Source organism: Borostomias antarcticus (assembly GCF_949987555.1).
Source record: "Borostomias antarcticus genome assembly, chromosome: 6".
Taxonomy (NCBI): Eukaryota; Metazoa; Chordata; class Actinopteri; order Stomiiformes; family Stomiidae; genus Borostomias; species Borostomias antarcticus.
Genome location: NC_140239.1, coordinates 22,990,108 through 23,015,425, shown reverse-complemented (window position 1 = coordinate 23,015,425; position 25,318 = coordinate 22,990,108). Strand labels below are relative to the sequence as shown.

The following is a 25,318-nucleotide window of genomic DNA, read 5'->3' as shown; positions in this document are numbered from 1 at the left end:
TACATCACTGACATTTTACTTTCATTCACAAGCTGTTAGCCTGTTAACTGTGCTTTGTGGTTGGGAAGAGAGAGCCGCCGGAGTTCATAGCATCTGCTTTCACCGAGTATGAGAAAATGGATGGATGGCTGGGAGACGAGAAGAAAAAGCACACCTGGTGACACTCCCATCTTTACAGTAGAACAGCTTTAAAGCGACAAGTTAGGCTACAATTTATACAGAGATTCCTGTGGAGTTCTATGAATATGCTTAGGATCAATATACACTACATGGACAAAAGTATTGGGCCACCTACCCATTACACCTACAGGAGCTTTTATGACATCCCATCCTAAATTCATAGGCATTAATATGGAGTTGACCACCGCCCCCCCCCCCCCCCCCCCCCTTTACAGCTATAACAGCTTCCACTCTTCTAGGAAGGCTTTCTACAAGATTTTGGAGTGTGGGAATTTTTACCCATTCATCCAGAAGAGCATTTGTGACGTCAGACACTGATGTTGGATTAGAGAGCCTAGCTCGCAATCTCCGTTTTAGTTCATTCCAAAGGTGTTCGATGGGGTTGAGGTCAGGGCTTTGTACTGGCCTGTCAAGTTCTTCCAAACCAACCTCACCCAACCGTGCCTTTATGGACCTTGCTTTGTGCATTGGGGCACAGTCATGCTGGAACAGAAAAGGGCCTTCCCCAAATTGTTCCTGCAAAGTTGGAAACATATAATTGTCCAAAATGTCTTGGTAAGCTGAAACATTAACATTTTCCTTCACTGGAACTAAGGGGCCAACCCCAGAAAAACAACCCCAGACAATTATCCCTCCTCCACCAAACTTTACTGTTGGCACCATGCAGTTAGGCAGGTAACGTTCTCCTAGCATTTGCCAAACCCAGACTCGTCCATCAGACTGCCAGATAGAGGAGCGTGATTCGTCACTCTACAGAACACGTTTCCACTGCTCCAGAGTCCAGTGGCGGCGTGCTTTACACCACTCCATCCGACGCTTGGCATTGCGCTTGGTAATGTCAGGCTTGCATGTCACTGCTCGGCCATGGAAACCCACATCATTAAGATCCGGGCGCACAACCTTTGTGCTGATATTAATGCCAGAGAGGGGTTGGGAATCTACAGTAAGCAGAGCTTTGATGATTTATACTCACTATGCGCCTCAGCACTCGGCGACCACGCTCTTTAACTTTACGTGGACTGACACTTTGTGGCTGAGGTGATGTGGTTCCTAAACGCTTCCTCTTTGCAATAATATCACTTACAGTTGATGGAATATCGAGGAGGGAAGAAATTTAACGAACTGACTTGTTGCAACGGGGGCATCCTATTACAGTACCGCACTGGAATTCAGTGAGCTCTTCAGAGCAACCCATTCTTTAACAAAGGCTTATAGAGGCAGATTGCATGGCTAAGTGCTTGATTTTATACACCTGTGGCAATGGGACTGAATGAAACACCTGAATAAGAGGTGTGTCCCAATACTTTTGTTCATATAGTGTATCTGATGTCATGTCTAAGGTCACGACTGGTACACAAAGACCTATTAGCGAACGGGCCTACTGGGCCCAGGCCCAGGGGCACAAGAGCTCAGGGGGCCCTTTGCATTTCTTGTCTTCAATGACAGAGCCCCCAAAATCCTGCTGAAAAACTGAAGCAATAGCCTAAATATTAACTTTGAAGATGTCACAAGAAAGAAATCATCCTAATACTTTTTAAGTGAGTGTTTATTTATAGTACTTTAGAGGGGCTGAGTACTTCATATGGGCCCTTCAACTCTTTTGGGGAGAAATTCAAAAAGCAAGTCCTTTCCACAGAGTTAACGTCCCTCGAGTCAAAACCCAGCTGGGTAAAGCTGCTTTTATTGTGAGTTTTCTCAAATTATCTTCAAATTGGATGCCGTCTCTTTGGGCAAATTAAAAAACGTGATAAATGAAATGGAAATGATGTGCCCAGGGGCCCATCATTTCATAATCCGTCTATGCTGGTACAGTACGTCATCCATCTGGGTGTACCTGGGATCATCCATGGCTCGGATGTAGACACGTCCTTCTTCACTGGGAACTACGCCCCCTCTTGCTCTGTTCATGCTGCATGTCTGGGTATGAATAACAGAACGATATGCACTAAAGATTCTATAACATTTCACTGTATATTGTACACTACTTTTACACGTGACTAATAAACCTGAATCTTGAATATAACGCGATGACAGATCATTCCACATAACATGTCTGCTCTACCTAATCAGACGAGCTCCCAGCTTTGACCCTTGAGGGCGACCGCACTGGGAAGGCTGCTTCTCAGAGTCAGCTTGAAGCGGTGGCCAAGGTATTGATTTAATGTTCGCTATTACATGGTTTGCTTATCGCTGCTCTACTCAAACATGCTACAAACATGCACCCACAGAACACCATTGGTGTATGCTTTGTGATTGGTAGATACATTCTGACTTGTGGGAGGAGCTTGTTCCTGTGACAGAGCTGAAGCCTGGGTACTCAGACACCTGTCATAACTACTTCCCCATCACCTGCCCTGGCAGAGTCACACACCTACGACTCAACATGTACCCAGGTTACACGTCTAGCCTTACTGCCACAGAGCTGTACACTATGTTACTACATCGCAAGGTACATTTGACCGTATATCATCACCATGTACTGTAGGTACTAGATCTGGGTGAAAGGCCTTTGCTTATATGTTTTCAGATGCGGGGATTGCAAGGCTGAAGGTCTTCGGTGTTGGTCAGAAAAACTGGTCTGCTGTGCCCTCACAGGACCAGGTAGACCTGGTAGCTCTGGTCAATGGTGGGGTCTGTCTGGGGTACAGCAGTGTCCACTGTGGTCTCTGTGACGGCCCTGCTCTGCCTGCCTCTCCTTTTGTGCTTCCCTTGCAGGGTGGTGCTGGTGGGCGGAGCTGGGAGTCATCAGAGCTGATGAGGCACACCTGGGTAGCTGATGGTGAACACCTGGGTAATGGAGCACACCTGGGCTTCGGGTGTGTCCCAGGGAGAACAAAAGCCGTCTGTCTCCAGTGTTCTGGGAGATCTGCATTTTGATTGCTCTTTATTATGTAGCCAGCCAGGCGGAAAGTTAAATATGTTCACTTAAAATTGATTGTAACAACCATGGAAAGTATATTTGTAGTTTGTCATGTTGGGAGCGGTTCATTTGTGGAGATTGTTGTGGTGCGGACGGGTAGGGTAGGGAAGGACACAACGCATAAAAAGGGTAGCTCATAGTTGTTACAATCTGGTGCCACTAGGGGACGAGATCGGAGAGTTGTTCTTTCGCGCAGTGGGCTCTGGTCTTTCTGCGCTGAGTAAGTTGGAAGGATGCAGGTAAAATATGCGCCAAGTACGTCGAGTGAAAAGCATCGGTACATATGACGTATTGGCGAACATATTGTTCAAATATAGTCTTGTAATTGTTAATAGTTGTATCCAATAGCCTGTTGTAGTTTGACTGGGTGGGATGTTGTAAGGTAAGCGTTATGGTGGTGATGAAAGTCTTGGAAGGTGTGAGCTGCACGTGGAAGTCGAAGCGTGGCAGTATAAATGAGCATACCTAGCTAATGCATTTGTTTAGAAGTTGGACACATGCCAATTTTATTTTTTGTTTATACAGATGTTGGACTGGGTTTTGTGAACCAGAAGCTCAACTTGAAGTCTGTCAAAGGAACAGGAAACAAAATGTAAGTGCTAATTTAGTGTTAAGCTAGCTAGCGTTTTCTTTTACTGGTGGTTTGGAGGCATCGTGGGCACGTATGTTTAGTTGGAAATCAAACCGTGCCATATTTGTTATTGTGTATTGTGTATTTTATTTGGAAGTGTTTGTCTAAAACCAAAAGGGGAACCAACTTACCATTTTAGAGTATACTTATCAGCGAGGGGAACCAAATTACTATTTGAGACAACAAAAATGAACCCTACAAGCTTTTGTCCCCTGTGGTACCTAATGGACCCCTTTCCCAGCAGCCATGTTGAGGTGTCCTAGCAGGGTAAACACAGGTGTAATTAATAACCTAAGTATGGTCATGTTCCATTTATAATTTAGGTGAGCTAGTGCCTGTTATTGGGCATGCTGGCTCACTGGAATGGCTGTGACCCGCTAAATAGAATGGCACATTAATTAAATTGCACCTGTTTACCCTACTGTGACACTTCAACTTGGCTGCTGGGAAAAAGGTCTATTCCACAACTATTACATTGTCTTCCACGTGTGGTTTCCCTCGTCACAGCCAGTATGGTTGTGCTACATGTGTTCTGTTTTTCTGGCTGAGCTGAGGGTGCTGAAGATTACTGCAGCAAAGGTAAGGAACCTGCACTGTGTAAAGAGAATTTATACATGAGTTCTGGTTAACCAAATAATTATAATGTTCAACGTGGATACCCTGTGAGGTCGCTCTCATATGGCTCTGTCCTTGTGGCGTATGGGAGCGTAGCACTTCTGTGCTGTGACGTATAGTCCTGTTCCACGACGTTGGAGAGCAAGCTTTGTCCCCGGCCCTCGGGCTGGTGAGGACAAGCGTCCTGTATTCCCACATCTTCCCAGAGTCCTATGGGCCATGACTGGGGGGCTAATGCATGCAGTGCACATTCGGTATCCATTCTTGAGTTTCTCTAAATGTATGCTTGAGTAAATCTGATGTTTATATTGTTTTCCTCTTGCAGAGGAGACTCCTGCCCAAACCAGCCAGGAAAAGACATTCATACACAAGTGCCCCAGGAGGTATCTATGAACACTGTCTGTTGCTGCTGCAATTGCAAACTGTATGTGAAACCCAACGTGGATACCCTGTGAGGTCGCTCTCATATGGCTCTGTCCTTGTGGCGTATATGGGAGCGTAGCATTTCTGTGACGTATAGTCCCCATTCCACGACGTTGGAGAGCAAGCTTTGTCCCCGGCCCTCCGGCTGGTGAGGACAAGCGTCCTGTATTCCCACATCTTCCCAGAGTCCTATGGGCCATGACGGGGGGGCTAATGCATGCAGAGCACATTAGATATCAATGCTTGTTTTGAGTTTCTCTGCACAGTTGGTTTTGAAAGTGCTGATGAGGGCTACAGCTCCTCATATTGTCAGGAAACTAAAATGTAAATGAACGTCATTAGGGGGTGTTGGTTGAGTTTGCTACAGTAGTGAGTTTTGGTCCAACTTACTGACCAAGGCACACAATGGGTGAATTAGTTAAACATGCCAACAGGTCATGTCCAAAATATTGGTGGCACCTACCTGTAGCCTACAGTACACTATTGATTTTATATACAAGGTCAGTGGTAGATTTGTCCACAACACTAGAACACACCTAACCCCAGATTGACATGGGGGTGATGCTGTACATGAGTACATTCAATAATTTATTGTTAATTTCAGTTAAGAGGGATGTGATCACTCTCGGGCACACAGTGGACATTAATAACCATGTTTGCAGCCTCCTAGGGCACATGTGAGCATGTCTCTGACTGTACACAGGCATTGTACTTTCACCTGTTAAATTTAGAAGTTGGCTAGAGGCTATACATTGAGGGGATGACAGATGGCCGTCATGTAAAATCCTCCCTGCCTGCCCCCCCCCCTTTCTGTGTCCCTTGCAGGATGGTGCTGGTGGGCGGAGCTGGGAGGGTTGTTGGAGCTGATGAGGCACACCTGGGTAGTTGAGAACAAAAGGTGCCCGTCTCCAGTCTTCTGGGAGATCCTTCTCCCTGAGCATGTATTTTTGGTTGTTTAGATTTGGTAGACTATCGTATTATTTCTATGGTTCCACGGGTGGTCTCCTTGTCATAGCCAGTACTGTACGAGTGATCTGTTGGCTCTTGAACTGGAGATGATCTCTTGACTTGAAGGCTCAGCTGAAGGAGTTGAACTTCACTGCAGCAAAGGTGAGCAACCTGCACTACAAGAAGATGGAATTTGTACATTTCTGGGTAAAGGAGTAGTAAAGGGAAAATGCATGTTTAGCCCTGTTTTAAGGTTACTTTAGATCATATACAATGGTTCAGATCAAAACGTTGACAAAACTCAGGCTTTTGAGAGTCTGATAATTGCTCTACCACTGTTTTGGTCATACAATGGATGTGGGTGGGCACTGAAATCATAAAAAAAAATATTTTAAACTCAATTTCAAAGACAAGAAACTCACCGAGGTGTTAGTTGGCATTCTGACATAATTCGCCATAAAGTAAGATTCTAGTTCATCTGGAAAGGCTTTTTTAAATCTTTAGCATAGAACTATTTAGTCGCAGCACATGCGTGTGTAAACTTCTGTGAACTAGGTAGCCTAGTAACATGAACAATAACATGGCTACCGTAAGTAGTTCCGCTTCCTGAATCCCCTCTGCGGATTGATCTACATATCTACAACGGTCGCGTCAATACAAGTCAATGGATTTCATAAAATGATCAATAAAACCCTACAGGATTCATACTTTGATGCCAATTTGATGTCGGAACACCAACGGACACCAATTACCCCCCCTCGGCGAGCTTCTTGTCTTTGAAATCGAGAGTTTAACATGTTTTTGAAAGATTTAAGGTGCCCACCCACATCCATTGTATGACCAAAACGGTGGTAGAGCAATTATCAGACTCTCAAAAGTGCTAGTTTTGATCTGAACCATTCTGTATGATCATAAGTAACCTTAAATCAGGGCTAAACATGCATTTTCCCTTTACTACTACTTTAACTAAATGATTATGTTCAACGTGGATACCCTGTGAGGTTGCTCTCATATGGCTCTGTCCTTGTGGCATATGGGAGCGTAGCATTTCTGTGCTGTGACGTATAGTCCCGTTCCACAACGTTGGAGAGCAAGCTTTGTCCCTTGGGCTGGTGAGGACAGTCGTCCTGTATATTCCTACATCTTCCCAGAGTCCTTTGGGCCATGACTGGGGGGCTAAACCATGCAGAGCACATTGGATACCAATGCTCGTTTCTCAATTACATTACTGTCATTTTAGCTGACACTTTTATCCAAAGTGACTTACAATAATTGCATTTGACGTAGGAAAAGCCAATGTAGTTCTACTTGCCAGAACTCAAAAGTGGAACTCCTTTCTAAAACAAGTGACAAGTGACTAAGAGCATCATCTAGTGCTGAAGGCAAAGTGCAAGAATAGCAGTCTAAAAATCGAAGCAATCTAATGTCTGCTTGAGTGGTCCAAGTTATGTTTGTTTTTTTCTTGCAGAGGAGAATCCTGCCCAAACCAACCAGGAAAAGCCACACAAAGAATAAGCAGAAGCGTCCCAGGAGGTAAGTCTCACTGGCATTGAGGCTGAACACTACTTGCCTCTTGTGCTGCTGCAATTGCAAACTGTATGTGAAACCCAACGTGGATACCCTGTGAGGTTGCTCTCATATGGCTCTGTCCTTGTGGCGTATGGGAGCGTAGCACTTCTGTGCTGTGACGTATAGTCCTGTTCCACGACGTTGGAGAGCAAGCGTTGTCCCCGGCACTCGGGCTGGTGAGGACAGGCGTCCTGTATTCCCACATCTTCCCAGAGTCCTTTGGGCCATGACTGGGGGGCTAATGCATGCAGAGCACATTAGATGTCATGCTTGTTTTGACTTTCTCTGAATGCATGTTTGAATAAATCTGATGTATGCCTTGTTTTCTCTTGCAGAGGAGAATCCTGCCCAAACTAACTGGAAAAGACGTGCTTTTTAAGCAGAAGCACCCCAGGTCTGTGACATGAACATTTGTCTGGTGCTGCTGCAGTTGCAGGCTGTAAATGCTGTATGTGAAATCCAACGTGGATACCCTGTGAGGTCACTCTCATAAGGCTCTGTCCTTGTGGCGTATGGGAGCGTAGCACTTCTGTGCTGTGACGTATAGTCCCGTTCCACGACGTTGGAGAGCAAGCATTGTCCCCGGCTCTCGGGCTGGTGAGGACAAGCGTCCTGTATATTCCCACATCTTCCCAGAGTCCTTTGGGCCATGACTGGGGGGCTAAACCATGCAGAGCACAGCTTTTTATCAGATTGTGCTTTTTATCAGATTGTATCTTTTAAATAGTAATGTTTGCAAATGGTGGATATAATTGCATTCATGACCTCTAGATTTTTATCCATTCGGTGCCATAGATTAGTATTTCAATTTTGTCATGCAAGTTCTAAATGATGAGCAGAGTTCTTGGTACATATTTGACTTCCATATATTTAGTAGGTTAATTTCTTGTTTCTCTTTTCAGGTTGATGCCTTCTCTGGCATCTACAAGCTCAGACATGGCAAGATGTCGTTTTTGAATTACATTTGAAGTGCAGATGAAATAAAATTGTTACCGTCATGAGTCTCATGTCTTGGTATACTGTAGGCAGGTCAGTCATGCTAATGAGTAGTCTACACTAGGTATTATAGTGCTACATAAGATGTTGCTAGGCAGTCCATGAAGTCTTAACTTGGGCAACTGACTCACATTTGTTCATGGTCCTGATCATTGTTCACTTTCACTCCTAAATGAGGGGCAGTACGGAAGAAGCTGAAATCCAGTTAACAATGTAATCTTGTAAATTATGCCCGGTGTCCAAAATTCCAGACTATCCCTTTCTAGAGTAGCTTGGTCGCTTTAGAGAAATGCAAACGCCAATTGACTTAAACATTAAAGCATATTTCAGTAGGTGGTGTTGAGTTTTGCTCCCACTTAACTTGAGGCACACATGGGTGGATTGGCTAAATGTGTCATCAGGCCATGTAGTAAAATATGAGTGACACATGTAACCTGCAGTATGTTGCTTTTATATGTATGGTAATACTAGAACCCACTGGTAATACTAGAACCAATACTAGAACCAACTGAAGAGCTTTCCCTCCAAAAAAAAAAAAAGCATAGGGGTGATGTGTTAGCATAGGGGTGATGTGTTATGTTAGAATAATTGGTAACATGAGTTAGAGGGGTGTGATCACAGGCATACAATATTTGGACATGAAAACATGTTCTCTGCCCCTGGGTCACAAGTGAACACCACTGCTGTCACTGACTGTGCAGTCATTGTACTTTGACCCGTTTCATTTCAGAAGTTGGCTAGCTGAAGAGTAGAGGCTATTCATTTGGAGGGGACGACAGGTAGCCTTAGTCTTGTGTAAAATACTTATTTTTAAAGGGTATTGGTTACATTTGTATACTGAGTGAACATTCTAGTTTGAAATAGTTGCATGGCAGTCCACAAAGCAGTGATGGTCACTGAGCAACCAGACTTTCTGCAGTTTAATAACTTGGCCTGCGAGACAGCTGGTGGGAAGGTGAGTCGGTTCTTATCTTGACATTCCAGATCATGGTGGGACAGACATCACACTTGTCCCACTCAAATTTCTGGACCTTAATGTTCTCAAGCCATATGTCGTCTTCATCACAAGGTTATATTTGCCACTGATGAATGGTTTGCTCCAGCTAGTAATCTTCTGAAGGTACAGTGGATCATATTTTTCACTTTATGTATTCATAATTTAGCAGTGATGACAATGTATCATACATCACTGGCATTTTACTTTCATTCACAAGCTGTTAGCCTGTTAACTGTGCTTTGTGGTTGGGAAGAGAGAGCCGCCGGAGTTCATAGCTTCTGCTTTCACCGAGTATGGGAAATGGATGGATGGCTGGGAGACGAGAAGAAAAAGAACACCTGGTGACACCATCTTTTACAGTAGAACAGCTTTGAAGAGACAAGTTAGTCAACAATTTACACATATTGCTGTGGAGTTTCATGAATATGCTTGGGAATCTTATCTGATGTCATGTCTAAGGTCACGACTGGTGCATCATCCAGCTGGGTGTACCTGGGATCATCCATGGCTTGGATGTAGACACGTCCTTCTTCACTGGGAACTATGCCCCCTCTTGCTCTGTTCAGGCTGCATGTCTGGGTATGAATAACACAACGATATGCACTGAAGATATTATACAAGAATATATGATGACGGATCGTTCCACATAACATGTCTGCTCTACCTAATCAGACGAGCTCCCAGCTTTGACCCTTGAGGGCGACCGCACTGGCATGGCTGCTTCTCAGAGTCAGCTTGAAGCGGTGGCCAAGGTATTGATTTAATGTTCGCTATTACATGGTTTGCTTATCGCTGCTCTACTCAAACATGCTACAAACATGCACCCACAGAACACCATTGGTGTATGCTTTGTGATTGGTAGATACATTCTGAGTTGTGGGAGGAGCTTGTTCCTGTGACAGAGCTGAAGCCTGGGTACTCAGACACCTGTCATAACTACTTCCCCATCACCTGCCCTGGCAGAGTCACACACCTACGACTCAACATGTACCCAGGTTACACGTCTAGCCTTACTGCCACAGAGCTGTACACTATGTTACTACATCGCAAGGTACATTTGACCGTATATCATCATGTACTGTAGGTACTAGATCTGGGTGATGGGCCTTTGCTTATATGTTTTCAGATGGGGGGATTGCAAGGCTGAAGGTCTTCGGTGTTGGTCAGAAAAACTGGTCTGCTGTGCCCTCACAGGACCAGGTAGACCTGGTAGCTCTGGTCAATGGTGGGGTCTGTCTGGGGTACAGCAATGCCCACTTTGGTCACCCACGCAACATGATAGGTATGCCACCATGCCAGCCTTTGAGCATTACAGATAAGTTTCCATTGAGCTCTTAAAGGCGAGAACTTAACAGCTCTTTTAATAATGTACTTTACTGGTTTATAAATAACTGTAGGTGTCTGATGATACCAACGTTTTGTTCACCTGTATTATGATCAAAATACATGAGACTAGATCAGATTTAGCCAGCTGTGTTCCTGTCATTATATGACTTCACTTTGATTAATTAAGTCCACATATCACTGACAGGTGCATGTGCCCACAGTTTCAATCAAGTCTGGAGAAAACTGGCAATGGTCCAGAATCTCATTATGAATTCACAGCTACAACAAAAAAAAGTGTAGGACTAAGCTTATTTTTTTGAGCATCATATTTGGTACGGGGTGAGTGTGGGGGTGGGGGGGGGGGTGTAATCAAAACATGTACAGGTCATCCTTTTTTTCTGTGCACCCACACAGTGCAGTAATGTAAGATGTACGTCCACAGGTTTGGGCAGAGCTGCTAACATGGGAGATGGGTGGGAGACAGCTCGCAGGCTGGACAGACCCAGGGAGCTGAAGGTAGTACTCACCTCACTGGTTGGCTCATGCATTAGAGATGCCGTGTTGCTGAGACTATTGCCCTGTACCAGGTGGACGACAGGGGCATCCTGCAGGTGCCAGGGTTCGAGTGGGCGGTGTTCAGGCTGGGCCACCCTGGTGTCATCAGCAGCATTGAGATCGATACCAACCACTTCAAAGGTAGAGCAACAGCGGTTTCATAGCCAGGCTGGCTTCTCATCCACTTCCGTTACACCTCAGTGAGCCCATGTACTACCCAATTCTGAAGCTTGGCCAAGTTGCGATGTTACCGACTGAATTTTAAAGTTATAACAATGTGACAGGTTATCTCATTGGGATGGTCGATGCTGTGTCTCTGTCTCTAGCACATCAGATGCCAGGCATACCCCACCAGACAGGTCTTGTGTTACTGTCACTGTATCAACAGGAAACTTTCCAGACTCCTGTAAGATTGAAGCCTGCTATCTGACTGCTGAGGAGGAAGGGCAGTGCATAAGCAGCAAGTGGAGCACTGGCAAGTGGCAGGTGGTTTTGGCCCCAGAGAAAGTAAGTTATTTTCTTAGTTTAGCAGTTATTTTCACCCATTATCAATGCCTCCGTACATATCTCCATCTGGAAATAGTTCTGTGAAATGCCCGTTCTCATTCAACAGTTTAATTAATTCAGTATTTAAATGTCCATATTTCAGACAGATGGGAGGCAATGCAAATGTTGTCTGTGGAAGCCATTTAGTTAACAGTAGTTAACACTGAATGTGTGTATAATGAATAAATCAAATTGGATCTTGGCAAGCGCGCATATCTGTCTTATCGGAGGTTTTGTGCTCAACACCTCTCTCGAATGCATTTGAATCACACCCAAGTTTCTGTAAAGGGAAACGTCTGCCAGTCTGGACATCAGCCAGGCAGTCAGATACCCAAAAGCCTCCCCCCCCAGTATGGCTATTTGTCAGTACAGTACAGCTCCAACACCATTATTACAATGAGTGGTAAGTGATGGGACTTGTGTGAGTATGAACTGTCTCTCTCTTTCTCTCTCTTCTTTCTGCTCCAGCTCCGGCCCCACCACAGGCACTTCTACTCGGGTGATTCTTTGGCTCTGACCGGACCTGTCACTCATGTGCGTCTGGTCATCGCCCCCGACGGGGGGGTCAGCAGACTGAGACTCTGGGGTCATCCGGCCTCCACGTCCTCCTCTGCCGAGCATTCAATACTGACCTCTAAACTGTGATACTGAGCTAGTAATATGCCATACCACACAACAGTGAGTGCTAAGGCTAAGGTGCTGAATGCATGTGGATAAAGATTGATCTCGACTTTTGACAGCATATTGATAATGATTAGCAGATCAAAATCATCACATTGTAGGCCTATATTCCAATTTGCAACCTATCCAGATCAAATGACCAATATGAACTTTAGATTTCAGACTAATTAATTGATTATTTTTACAAATTGAGGAGTGATGTTAGTTGGAATGTTACTGCATTTAGAGGAGGATTCTTGTATTAAAAATTAACAGTTTACATCTCCTGGCTGTAAGTATACAAATTAAATGTGTTAAATGTGAACTGAGCTTTTACATAAAGGTTATGACATCATAAACATACATTCATTGTTTGGTTTCCATGTCAATACACCGTACCCATCATTCTGTCAACAACCGAACCTACAAACCAATCATTTCAAGGGATACCTGATAACATGCAGCACAGTCGAGTGCACGTGGCCATAGATACCTCAGGGTATCGCCTAACTACTGGCTAACGTGCGACACTTGACCTTCGTGTCATTCTGTGCGGAGTTTCAAGCTGATATTTTAAGGGTTACTTTGTAACCACGTACAGCAAACAATGCCTGGAATTCCAGTCAGGGTATCTCGCCCTTCACTTATCAAGACAGTCGTGATATGGCGAAACGGAGATGCGTTTTTTCCTGGGAGGAGGGTTGTTGTCAACCCGCGTCAGGTGTCGTCCTTCGACAGTTTTCTGAACACTGTAACTGGAGGAGTCGAAGCCCCATTCGGAGCGGTGAGGAACGTCTACACACCTCGAGAGGGACACAGAGTCCAGAGTTTGGAGACTTTGGAGCACGGGGGGAAATACGTCGCTGCAGGAACAGAGCGCTTCAAAAAACTTGAGTAGGCATTTTATCTATGATATCCCCCTGGATCATCAAGCGTGAAAGAAATAGGCTGGTCTTGGCCTGGCTGAATATTATAACGATGTGTTTTTTTTCATAAGTAATGCATTTAGGTGCCCATTGTCATGACTAGTGTTTTAACATTTCATTTTCTAATGTCTAATTTTCGACCTGTAGCTACTTTCACATTACCACGAAAAAGGCCCAACGGAAGAAGAGCGAAGTGGTGAGTTCATTGTCCAATTTCTTAGCACCACCATGAGGACTACTGGAAAACACCAGCGTCTGTGAAAGATGAAATAGGCCTGCAGCAACTGCTTTCTCACTAAAGATCCTATAATAGCTAAGGGAATTCCTTGTTTTATGAATCTTTGCCTATTTTATTCATCTTATTCAAGTAAGTATGTTATAAGAGGACATTTCATTCCTCATCTTAACATTTCACAAACCTCTAGAAAGTAGGAACTTAGCCCCTGCTTTGATATGGGGTTGATCAAAGTGATCATTTCAGATTAAGGGGGATTTTTTGTGATAGAATTGAAGCAAAATGAGAGATGGACAGAAAAAGTACCAGAGTCATGGTTATACCTTTGTCATTCTTACAGATAAAACCAGTGGTCCACAGCAGAATAATCGTTTCTGCTAGATGGAGGAAGATTCTCCATGAGTCATGCACTATCAAGTCAGTACCGATTTCCCAGTTGTCCTGTACTAATGGCATGCTGAAAAACATTCCATTAGCAAGAGATTCCATCATGAGCCGAGCTAATAGAACAGTGCACCCATGCCTCATTTAACTGATTCAATTGAGGTTGAATCCGAATTGCAAAGCCATTTGTATTTAAGACACAGCTCATCCAGTCAAACAAAATCAGCAACGCTTGCACAGATAACATAGAAAAGAGAACTGGACAGCCTTTTTGAATGATACTGTACATGTATTACTGGTTACTGGTAACCTCTTCAATCCTATAAAAAATAGAAACTGAATTTTGAATCTATAAAGATTTGTTCAGTAGCTATAGTGAAAAGGCACACTATTTGACGACAAGGCACTGAATGTTGTTCTTGTATTATTTTATAGTGTTTTTACCAATGGCGATATTTTGGTTCCCCCTGCTCGGATACTGATACCAAAGTACACTCTGAGAAACTGGGATAGAGTGCTTGCTATGGTAACAGAGAAAGTACGTCTTCGCACAGGAGCCGTACATAGGTACTTAAAATAGCCTTATTTCCAAGGACATTTTGCTCTAAATTTTATACACCCCAATAGGGAAAATACAAATATCACAGGAAGTTCGCATGTAGCCTAACAGCACACTGACTTGCCAGCCAACCCTCATGTCCGTGTTTCTTTTCCCCTCAGATTGTGCACATTAGATGGGACCCCATTATCCAGCTCAGTGGAGCTAGAGAACAACCATTACTATGTAGCGACAGGAGTAGAGAGGTTCAGAGTCCGGCCATACTTCAGCTGGGTTCCCAGGAAAGGCGTCCTCCAGGAGGGCAGTCTTGGGTGAGTAGCTCTGATACTGTGGCTAGCTATCTGTATTCAGGACAGGAGCCAGGGTAGGAGATATAATGTACTTTAGTGATACCATATGCTGAGTGCATTTTTCCAAGGGGACACAGATACGAATTCAACAGAGGCCATATGCCTTCTGATCTGCGGTGTGTCACTGGAACACATCGTTTATTCATTTAAAAATATGTAATGTATTTTTTTTCCCCAGAGTCCATGGTGACTTTCTTCCACCAGTGATAAGGCAAGGAAAGAATCCAAGAGATTTGGTAAGTACTTCTTGACGAACACTATGAAGGTTTTGATACTAAACAGCACGGGAGCAATTTCAAATAACTTTGTTTTGATCAATTGATTAAAAAAATAAAATAATAATAATTTAAAAAAAGTAGTGAGCTTTGATAAAAGTATTGTTATTCCATTGCATCAAACAACTCTTAAAAGGCAATGTTAGCAAAACCATAAGAGAGGCTGTACTAACTGTATGTGTTTAATGACCAATTAACTAAGAATGTTCCCCTACTTGAGGCGTCCAATCAGAGAATGTTAAGTGGCTTTAATGTCAAACCACAACAAATATTGATGAGGTTCTCAGAATCCTGCGGCCTTGGATGCCCTTGAACAGATTGACCATGGGGAAACACAGCACACCAGACATCCTTCATTTCTCCTGAGTGAAACAATCTCTATTGTGATTAATTGCAATGTATGATGCTCACTCATGCGATAGCGCGCACACACAACACATACACACAACATACAACACACATGTGCACACACACACACACACACACACACACACACACACACACACACACACACACACACACACACACACACGTGTTGTCACTATTCCAGGACACCGTTGTGGGGATGAAGATAAGTGTCTCACATATAGAGCTCAAATGACTGAGGGGGAGTGAAGTGCAGACTCAGCTCTTTGGTTTTAGAAAAGGTCAATGTGAAATATCTGATGTCTCTTTATTACCATGAAAAATGACAGCCCGGTTCCCAACAATAAGTCATGTGCTGGAGAGAGCTGCTCCACTGCCCGACAACCACACTCTCCCAATCACCTGACTATGCTTCGTTAACTCATCCGCATTGTGAAGTCATTTAAGATGCAAATGAAAGATCAGATTAGAAAGGCTGTGCAAGTTGTATAAGGCATAGTGCTTATCCAATTCAATCTCAATTACACACACACATTTAATAGTGCTGATCTCTCTGCTGCCCTCTTACTGTTTTAATGATCTTAAGTGCGTTTCACCTCATAAAGGTTTTTGCCCATTTGAGTTGATATGCTCCAATTCCCTAGAAGAAGTGCAGCACTGTGTTTTTATCTAATGTGCATTTGAACACGATGCATTCGGCAAACCAACAGTCGCATAAGCGTTTGACTTTGGTCTTTATGTCATATTTTGGTCGCTGTTGGAAAATGCTGCATTGCTTTCTCAGTACAACCCAGAAGGGGGCGACAACGACCCTGCTATTTTCTCAGCTGTCCTCAAGGCAGTGTCGCTGCTACTGTATGCATGGCCTCTCTCTCTCTCTGTCTCTGTCTATCACTATCTCTCTCTCTCTTTCTCTCTCTCTGCATGACTCTCTGTCACACTTTGTCTTCTTATCTGTGGCTCGCCACATCAATAGTGCTCTGCCCCGTCTGCAGGCTCAGCCCCTGCTCTGTGCCGTAGGTCATGATCGAGGTGCTGCCTGGGTCCCGCTGGCCCCCGTAGCTTCTATCTAACGTCCACTTCAGTGCCGCGTGGGAGCCTGCTATGAAGACGTCTGAGCCGGGGGCCCTGTGGCGGGGTCACCAGCCCGGTCCATCACTCTAACGCTCCGCTTTTGATGGCGGAGTACCGGGCCAACTTAAGTGCAAGAATGTCTCGGCTTATCTGTCATTATTTGACATTTCTTTTGACATTTTTTATCCCTGGCCGTTTCCCAGGGTTTTGTGATGTATGGGGCTGTACTGCAGCCGGGCAGTTTGGTCTCTTTGAGCTTTAAATGTCCTCAATTCCCCGTCTTCTTTTTAGGAGTTTGCACACATACTGTACACACACTATGCGGGCAACAATTGCAGGCTCTAGTGTGATTTCTATTTTCTCTGTGTTGATAGCATGTTTGCAGTTTTGCATGTCGCTGCCTATGTTCTTCTCTGTTGTTAGATTGTGTAACATTGTGGGAGTCTGGTGGAATTCAGAACTTCTTAAAGTTCAACTAGGGCTTCATCAAGGCCAGATATGTCACGGTTATTGCCACAGGGTGGCTTGGAACAAAGACCACTGAATATTGAACAATATTCCGGCCTTCAACAGGAAAGTAGAGCAGGTGTAATGAAAAGAGCTCAACAAAATGCTTCTTATGAGGGTCAGTGGCATTGAGCAAAGCTGTTTGAACTTGGCTCTGACTGGAGTCCAATTCTCTGTCAATATCAGCCTGCGGTGTGAATTTCTGATATCTCCCGTTCACAGGAGGGCACTTGGAATTCAAAGGCTGATCAGTGAACTTAGCCCCAGCCTGGGTTTGTGAGGAGGCTGGCTAATAAACATCCTTCAGGTCCCCAGACAGCGCGTTAGCGTGCTAACAAACGCCAACGCCCGCAGTCTAGGCTTCAGAGAGAGACACAAAGAGATCAGTTCACTTCCCCCCAAGCCCCCAAGCCCTGGTGGAGTCAACTAAAAGCACCATGATGGAAAAAATAAATAAAACATTTGAATTACTTTCCCCTGTTCTCCAGAGAGAGAGAGGGATATTTCACCCAGATGCTGGGTGTTGATATGTAATGCATGTGAAATTCTGATTTGTTACCCACATACCCAAAGCCCCCCTCCCCCCCCCCCCCCCCCCCACACCTCTCTGTCTGTCTGTCCGTCCGTCCGTCCGTCTGTCTCTCTCTCTCTCTCTTTCTCTTTCTCTGTGTTTCTCTCCCTTCTTCCGATCGCTCTCATTTCTCGGGCCTTCCCATCAATAACTGCCTGTTCGCTGCCAAAAAGAAAGATATTCCCAAGAACTATTTTTTTTTCTCCCTCCAAGCGTGTTTGGATTTTCACTGTTTGATCTGGACTGTTAAATAAGACGAATGCTATTAGAAATTCATGGCTGCTCCGTTCTATCAATAAATGATTAGTTTGCAGTGCTAGCCAGTGATTGATTGGCTGTGCATGAGATGTATTGGAACCAGACTCATTCAATGCCAGCACAGTCACCGGGGACCTGCTAAGCTTATCAGCGGCTGAACAACTTAGAGCAGTGTAGGGGGGGGGGGGGAAGCTGACTGGAAAGACGAGGCATGAAAAACAACACACATGAACTGACACCCTCTTTCATAACACTGTTGTATGTACAATTCATTCATGTTTATTTAACGCAGTGCCCTTACAGCTTAGTTTAATATTAATGTTGTTTTCCATAATCCGTTACTGTATTTGTCACTTTCTTCGTGTGAAATATAGGCCGTGTACATGTAACAGTATCGCTTTCAACATGTGTGACACAAGTAAAGAAACACGTATGTATGTGGAACTTTCGAATCAAGGTTGAATACATTTCTGTCGAAAATAACATATGGGTTTAACACACTGTTCGTTTGATCCCTTGCTGAGTAAACATAACGCTTATTCAAAAGAACCCGAATACGAGCTGTTTTATTATTTAGCGTAGCCGGCCCGCCCAGGTAACAGCAGGAACTTGGTCAGAATGTGAATGAGGTGAGCAGGCGAGTGAATCACTGAGGCGACGCCGCCGTTCGACGGGAACAACGGCTTCATGCATATAAAGATGCACCCCCGCCTGACTATGGTCTGCGTTCACCAACGCGCAGCTGCATCGTATCATGTGCTGTAGTTTGCAGATCACAGACTCGAGGCAGATTCTCTGTTCTACGCCAAGACTCAGAGAGCCGAGCAACAGAAGCAGGTCTCCCAGACCCGGTTCCGCCTCTCATCAGGGGGTACGTATGTAGGTACGCACACACACACACACACACACACACGCGCTATCGCTCTCCAGATGAGTGTCTCTCACCCGCCAGTGTGTGTGTGTTCATGCGTGCAAACGTGTGTATACGCGTGTGGGTGCGGGGGTCCCGGTGTGAATACACTCGAGAGCCTCCCCCTCCCCGTTAAATCACGGTAAGGCACCCCCGCAGCCGGGAGGGAGCATCGGCTACGAGGTGAATATTTTACTGAGCTCTGCCTCAAATAGGATCATAAATTAATTCAGCGCCAGCAGGGAGTATTCTCAACCTTGCCAGGGATGGGCTCTCTCTCTCTCTCTCTCTCTCTCTCTCTCTCTCTCCCTCCCTCTCTCCCGTGCTCCTGAGGGAGTCAGGAGGACCGCTATCAATCATTCATTTCATCACTATTCCATCAGACGGGAGATGGGTTCGGATGGCGTTTTGCATTTTGATAATGGCCGTTTTGTTTGTTACATTCTGTGCCCGTCCACCTTGTGCTGCAGGGCAATTCCTGCTAATAACGCCCTTTTTACCTGTTCCCATGTATTGCCACCGTGGAAACTTCCAGATGTTCTCAGTCTGGAGTCGTTACCATCCCGGTGTTCCCTTCAACCATGTCCCGTCCTGGAGGGGGGGTTAAGGGGGTTTGGCGCCGCGGGGGAGAAGGACTATATAATCTCTTAGGGCTGGAGAACACGGCCTGCCTGTGTAAACAGACGGGACGCTAACCCTGACTGACAGCCTCATTGATTAGGCCACGGTTAAAGGAGAAATGTGGGAGTGGCTGAGGTGACCACAGAGAGGCCAGGTGACTGAATGACCGCCCGACTGACTGACCAGCTGACTGACGGACTGACTGGCCGGCTGACTGACTGTCAGCGTGAGCAGTAATAGTGATTAATGGCTCTCCTCAGAGGGCAGCGTGTTCAGAGCCAAAGCCAGAAGGAGGGAGACCGCAGGGGCTGCGGAGATACAAGAGGACTCGCAAATAAAAGTGGACCTGCCAATCGACCAGGTAACACGACTCCCCCGGGGAAAGCCCACAAATGAACAGAACACCGTAAAACGAGACGGCCTGGATTACAGGGGCTTATGAGGTAGTCATTCCTCCAAATTCCCTAAAGACGTGGACATATCAGAGACATGTTCTTATAGCAGGGGGGGCCATATGTGGTGCCATTCCCATGGGCTTTGTTTTCCACGGGAGTGACATAAGAGTGTGTGTTTATCTTTATGTCTGTGTGTGTGTGTGTGTGCGTGTGTTGAGGTTGAGGCGAAGGTCGTGGAGGAGGAACAGTGTGACGTGGCCGCCGCTGCCGCCTCTGGTCCAGACAGTGGAGGTCAGACGTCTCGCTCCACCGTGCCTTCGTCAGCTAGCTCCAAGAAGGTCAGCACGCCGGTCCACAGCCCTCCCCCGGGGACCTCCGTGTGGGTGGGCCAGCCGCAGACACCGGCACCTATGCCGGAGAGATTTATGAGTTGCCACAGACATAACGCCAACCATAGCTGTTCTCCGGGTGAAGAAAACAGAGAGCGAGTCGGTTGGTGTTGCTCAGCACCTCGATGGTGACTTCATTAACTTATCCGCTGTCCTCGAGTCTCTACCGCAGTCTCTTCAATGACTCTGAGGGCACATGTTGTAGTAGTAGTAGTAGCAGCTTACATACAGTAGCCTACTGCTACAGCAAAAACACATTACTGTACAATAGAGATGTAAGGGTGTGAAAATTTCATATCACGATTATAGTGACCAAAATGATCACGGTATTGTTAAAATGTGCTGACAATGTTCAAAAACTACACGCACTGAAATCATTTCACCTATTGAAAAAAAAAATTGGCAGCACAATGCACTTTGCATAAACATTAAAATAATACGTCTTGGAGACTGTTGCTAACTTTGTTTGATTAAAGTAAGTAAGTATGTAAGTAACTTTGGTTGATGCTGGACAGTATTTACAGTGAGTTTTTCAAAGTGCAGCAATGAAACACGGTTTTGAAGATAATTCTATTGTTGAATTTCATTGTATTTTGTTGTGGTTTATCACTATACCGGTTATCATTACATCCCTACTGTTCAAGTGTGAATGATACAAGTATCCTTATTAGCGCTGTACAGGTATCCTTATTGATCCTTCTCTCTCTCTCTCTCTCTCCTCTCGATCCCTCCCAGCTCTCCAGTCTGGCCCCTGAGCCGGGCCGGGTCACTCGCACCCAGACCCCCACAGGCAACAGCGCAGACACGAAGACCCTGCAGCCCCCTGCTGGGATGGAGCAGGTATGTGGATAGTTGACAGAGAGCAGCAGCCGTCATCTGTCCCTAACCCCGCCCCCCCTCCCCCGTCTCCACACCTTGCCTGACGTCAGGCTCTGTTTACCAGCCAGAAGAAGGCGAGGAGATGAGTACTATGATGTAGTATCGTATATCTATAGTTAAGGCTCTTCCAGCATTATGCTGAGGCATCAGTATCTCTCCTCGAAGGGAATTTACTCACAAACACCAAGGTGAATATAGGCAGCCATTTTCTCCTCATCATAGTTATTTATTTAGATTTAATGATACTGGCTGATTTATCCATCAGTCAACTGAGCATTTCTTCTCAATTAATAACGTGAGAAATGCCAATACCAAAAGGGGATGCCAGATCAATTGTCCCCCCCCCTCTCTTCTTCAGAAATTAGCGATAAAAAAAAATCAAATAGTCATCGATTCCCCCTCATCGATTTCCTTTAGTCTTTTCCACCGCAATTACTCCTCATCCATCTGGCGGTGTTTTCCGGTGCCCATCACCGCCAGCTCTGGTTAGCTGCTCCCTGCAGCTCACCTCCATCGCTCCAAGGTCAACTTTAATCAACCTCAGGCACTGTCACCAGCGGCCAACGCAGTCCGGAGGCTCATAGCCGTTCCTCTAGCCTGCCGGCCTTGTCGGTCCAGCCCCGCCCCCCCCCCCCCGCCCACCGGACCGTCATTACTCACTCCGGTCGTCACCTGCCGTCACTCGCCCGCGCGGCTGCGCTCTGCTCAGCGCCAGCTCCCGCATAGGAACAGCGCACTTGTGGGAAAACGTCTCGGCTAGCTCGGCGTAGCGTCCCGGCTAGCCGATCAAACGCGGCGCTTCCCTGTTCTGCGCCCGCCGAGGGACGCCGCGCTCTCCGATTGCACTTTGACGGGTGATTTTCGCTACGGAAGTGAACGTGGCTGTCCTTGTTCAGTCCTGCGTGGCAATTAATAATCATTGCGGCGAGGCCTCGCTGATCAAAGCCCTCTGTCAGGGTCTGCAGTGTTCTTGATTACTCCTTGTGGCTCCGTGTTAACGTCTTCAAACATGCCATGAAACACAGTGATTAAAGGGGTGCTTTGAGTCACGCTGCTCCTTAGAGCTCTTAAAAGAGGAGGCCGCACACACATAAACATAAATGCGCGCACGCACGCACACACACACACACACACACACACACACACACACACACACACACACACACACACACACAGTGACTGTAGGCAGCCATTCACTCTCCTGGACAGCATAACCCTGCAGCAAATGATGTCATCTTGCACTCATTGACACATTGACTCTTGTAGTTTCTGTTGGCTGACCCAGGATCCCCCCCCGCCCCACACACACACACACATACACACACTCACACACACACACACACACACACACACACACACACACACACACACACACACACACACACACACACACATCTCCTTCAAAAGCTATTGGCTGTGTGAGCAATGACCCAGCGATTTACAGTGACACCGTCAGCCTGCTGATATCAGTAATAAAGCACCATGATTGATCGAAGGCAAAATAGTGTTCAGAGCTCATGGCATATCATAACTCACACGTATCACATGCTAACACACACACACACACACACACACTCATATACATGTATATGCATCCGCACACGCGGGCATTGCTGTGGCTGTGTGTGACTGTGACATGGTTGCCTGGCTCGGCGCTAACACTCCGGTCTACAGTTTATCACACACACAGCCGTGAGTGACTGCCTGATGATGCCCTTCACACTCATTGGAATTTCACTGTGTGTGTAAATCAGGCCTGCGCGCGTGTGTGCGAGTGGTGTGTGACAGTGATGAAGAGGACGACTCTCTCCTCTTTCCTTCCTGTTGTTCTGGTTGAGTTCTGATTGTTTGATTCATGAATGGCTAGAGGTCCTAGTGAACAAAGACACGATTTAGCCGGCATAGTTTTTGTCTGCGTTGGAAGGCTGGGAGAAAATTCTAAGAACCAACAATAGCCATGTTTCCATCCACACGTTTTATGCGAATTAAGTTATATCTAATTAAAAATGCCTTATGGAAACAGTAAAATTCGATTAAAAATCATGAAAATCGTCAAAAAGTTTGTACTGTCGATATCATCGGATTTTCTCTTGTTCGATAAAAGTATTTTGTGATAAATGCTTTATCCGATTTAAAGCTCTAAATGGAAACGCACGTTCACCGGCTTTATTCACATTCATATTTTTAGCGATCCTTACACAATTCGATTGACAAGTGAATGGAAACATGGCTACTGACACCTTCCTTAATTCCTTTCCCACTAAATTTGCATCTTGATTATCATCCCAAGTCACTGGGGGAGGCTTGGTTTAATCAGTTACACCAAAGCCACGTTGAGGCATTTTGTCACATTCGTGTAATCACATTCATTTTCATTATTAAGAGAGCAAAGCGGTGTTCTTCAGAGGAAAAATTACGCTTTTAAAATGTGGGTGTTGGTAGAGTATAAAGAAGCTTGTTGTTGTGTCTGTTGTGATGAGCTAGAGAGAGAGTGTTCCTGTGTGGTGGCGCTGACTAGCTGGCCTCCGGGGGTCTGTTGAGGCCTCCGGGGGTCTGTTGAAACTCAAGACTCATGCAGAGTCTCTCCTTGTCCTGAAAAATCATTAGATCCCACTAGATTCTCCTCACACGTTAGCTCTGAGAGAGAGAGAGAGGGAGAGAGAGAGAGAGAGAGAGAGAGAGGTGGGGGGGGGTGAACCCATGTCAGGCGCGTCTGCGTGAGTCCGCATCCTGCTTATTTTCTTCCGGGCGGTCGACCGTCAAGGGCCACAAGACATGCTGAGATTAACTTAATCTATAATTTATCACAGAGTGCATCTCAGACTGCCCGGCCCCACTCTAACTTAATCTGACATTATATATCCCCCACCACGCGCCCACCCTCCCTCATCTCCAGAACCTCCATCAGCCCTGCCCTCTCACTGCATGCAAGCGGAGACAGACGCGTTTTATGCCTTTGACATTCCTGATCCGCTGTCCCCTAACACAATGCCTCCGCTCTCTGTTGCTCTCTTCTCGTCCTCCAGAACCTAAAGAAACTCCCCACCGTACCGGCGGCGGCGGCCAAAGCAGAAGGCAGACGTCACGTCCGTCTATAGCCTGACATGGCGTCCAATAAAACACATCCTCGTCCCAACAGCTACGTCCTGGGTTCTTCGGCCTGCGTGCTTGTTGCTGGTGGTGTTGGTGGTGTTGGTGGTGTTGGCACGTGGCCCGGTAAGGTTGGGAGTGCGTGTGATCACACTGGAACTTAGCTGCCTGGGGGGGCTCTCAGGGGCTCCCCCTGATGAATTCTCTCCCCACTGTTCAGATAAATGGTTCTGTTACTTCTCCTAATGCCTAAATCGTAACAGCGGGGCAACTGTAGGTAAGTATGGGTGTGGCAAGGCCCCGCTCTCCTCTCTGGGGATGAATCACCTCGCTGATTAAAAGTGAACTGAATCATCTAATAAATAACCTAACGATATTTAACCCAGGAGAATAAAGCACACGCAACACTCTGTACACATCTGTGGATATTAAAAACTACAAGGCCTAATGATGCATATAATGAAGTTTGTTCACGTTTTCGGCCCGAGGCTGTGGTTCTTCACCGAGCGTCGCCGGAATAGAGCGAGAAACGCAGACCTGCAGCGGGACGGTAGAAGGATCACCTGTCTGGGAACAGCAGACGGAGGGGGGGGACAGAGGGACAGTCTTAACATGTCCAACGTTAGGCCTGCTTTGACTGTCTCTATAGATCCCTACGAAATTCATTCAGACTTTCAAGATCCAACCTCACGATTCATAAGCTATTTCAAGTTTATCAATAATGGAAAGGACAGGGGACAATGGCATCCTTTCTGAAAATCGCCACTGTCCATTAAAACAAGTTAAAATCAATATGTACCTTTAGTCTACTTTGCTCTTGTACATGTTCTTGAAAACATATTGGATACATTTTCTTGTCTTTTCTCAAATTACACACAAACGCTATTCCCTGTTATTTTGAGAATATGACAGAAACCCAATATCAGTTGCTGGCTACCATTGTCTGAGACCATAATGTTGTCATCACATCCAGACCTTTATTGGATTGCTTAGTTGCTCAGAGCAACGACATTAAGCCATTTTCTCTTGCAGTGATAATCATTTTGCAATTAGAAATATTTTCATAGATGTGAGACGGACACGACTGGTAGAGAACACTCCATTTTTACATCAGCTCATTAAGTCTATAATTGAGGCAGTATAACATGTCTGCCAGGACACAT

The 25,318-nt window shown here is 45.7% G+C and overlaps 2 protein-coding genes across 3 annotated transcripts; both read left to right on the top strand.

Annotated features, from left to right (window-relative positions):
• The first annotated feature begins 9,020 nt into the window (after window positions 1–9,020).
• Window positions 9,021–12,729, top strand: allc (allantoicase). 2 transcript variants are annotated; one of them, XR_014630507.1, is made up of 11 exons: window positions 9,021–9,237; window positions 9,352–9,402; window positions 9,533–9,620; window positions 9,739–9,858; window positions 9,952–10,031; window positions 10,142–10,274; window positions 10,406–10,561; window positions 11,048–11,121; window positions 11,193–11,301; window positions 11,487–11,667; window positions 12,175–12,315. XR_014630507.1 is itself a non-coding variant. In XM_084440270.1 (11 exons), the coding sequence occupies exons 1-11, from the start codon at window positions 9,151–9,153 to the stop codon at window positions 12,349–12,351; spliced, it is 1,194 nt and encodes a 397-aa protein (XP_084296396.1). In that variant the 5' UTR covers window positions 9,021–9,150; the 3' UTR covers window positions 12,352–12,729. The 2 variants fall into 2 exon arrangements, 1 of the variants encoding a protein (XP_084296396.1); XM_084440270.1 differs by having other exon boundaries at window positions 11,549–11,667; window positions 12,175–12,729.
• A 244-nt stretch (window positions 12,730–12,973) lies between these two features.
• Window positions 12,974–24,414, top strand: LOC311310563 (doublecortin domain-containing protein 2C-like; the record flags this gene model as incomplete). Its single annotated transcript, XM_084440073.1, has 11 exons — window positions 12,974–13,260; window positions 13,440–13,488; window positions 13,868–13,944; window positions 14,347–14,478; window positions 14,632–14,781; window positions 14,999–15,056; window positions 18,637–18,742; window positions 19,663–19,763; window positions 20,016–20,135; window positions 20,922–21,026; window positions 24,092–24,414. The coding sequence occupies 11 exons, from the start codon at window positions 12,974–12,976 to the stop codon at window positions 24,161–24,163; spliced, it is 1,257 nt and encodes a 418-aa protein (XP_084296199.1). The 3' UTR covers window positions 24,164–24,414.
• Between the last annotated feature and the right edge of the window lie 904 nt (window positions 24,415–25,318).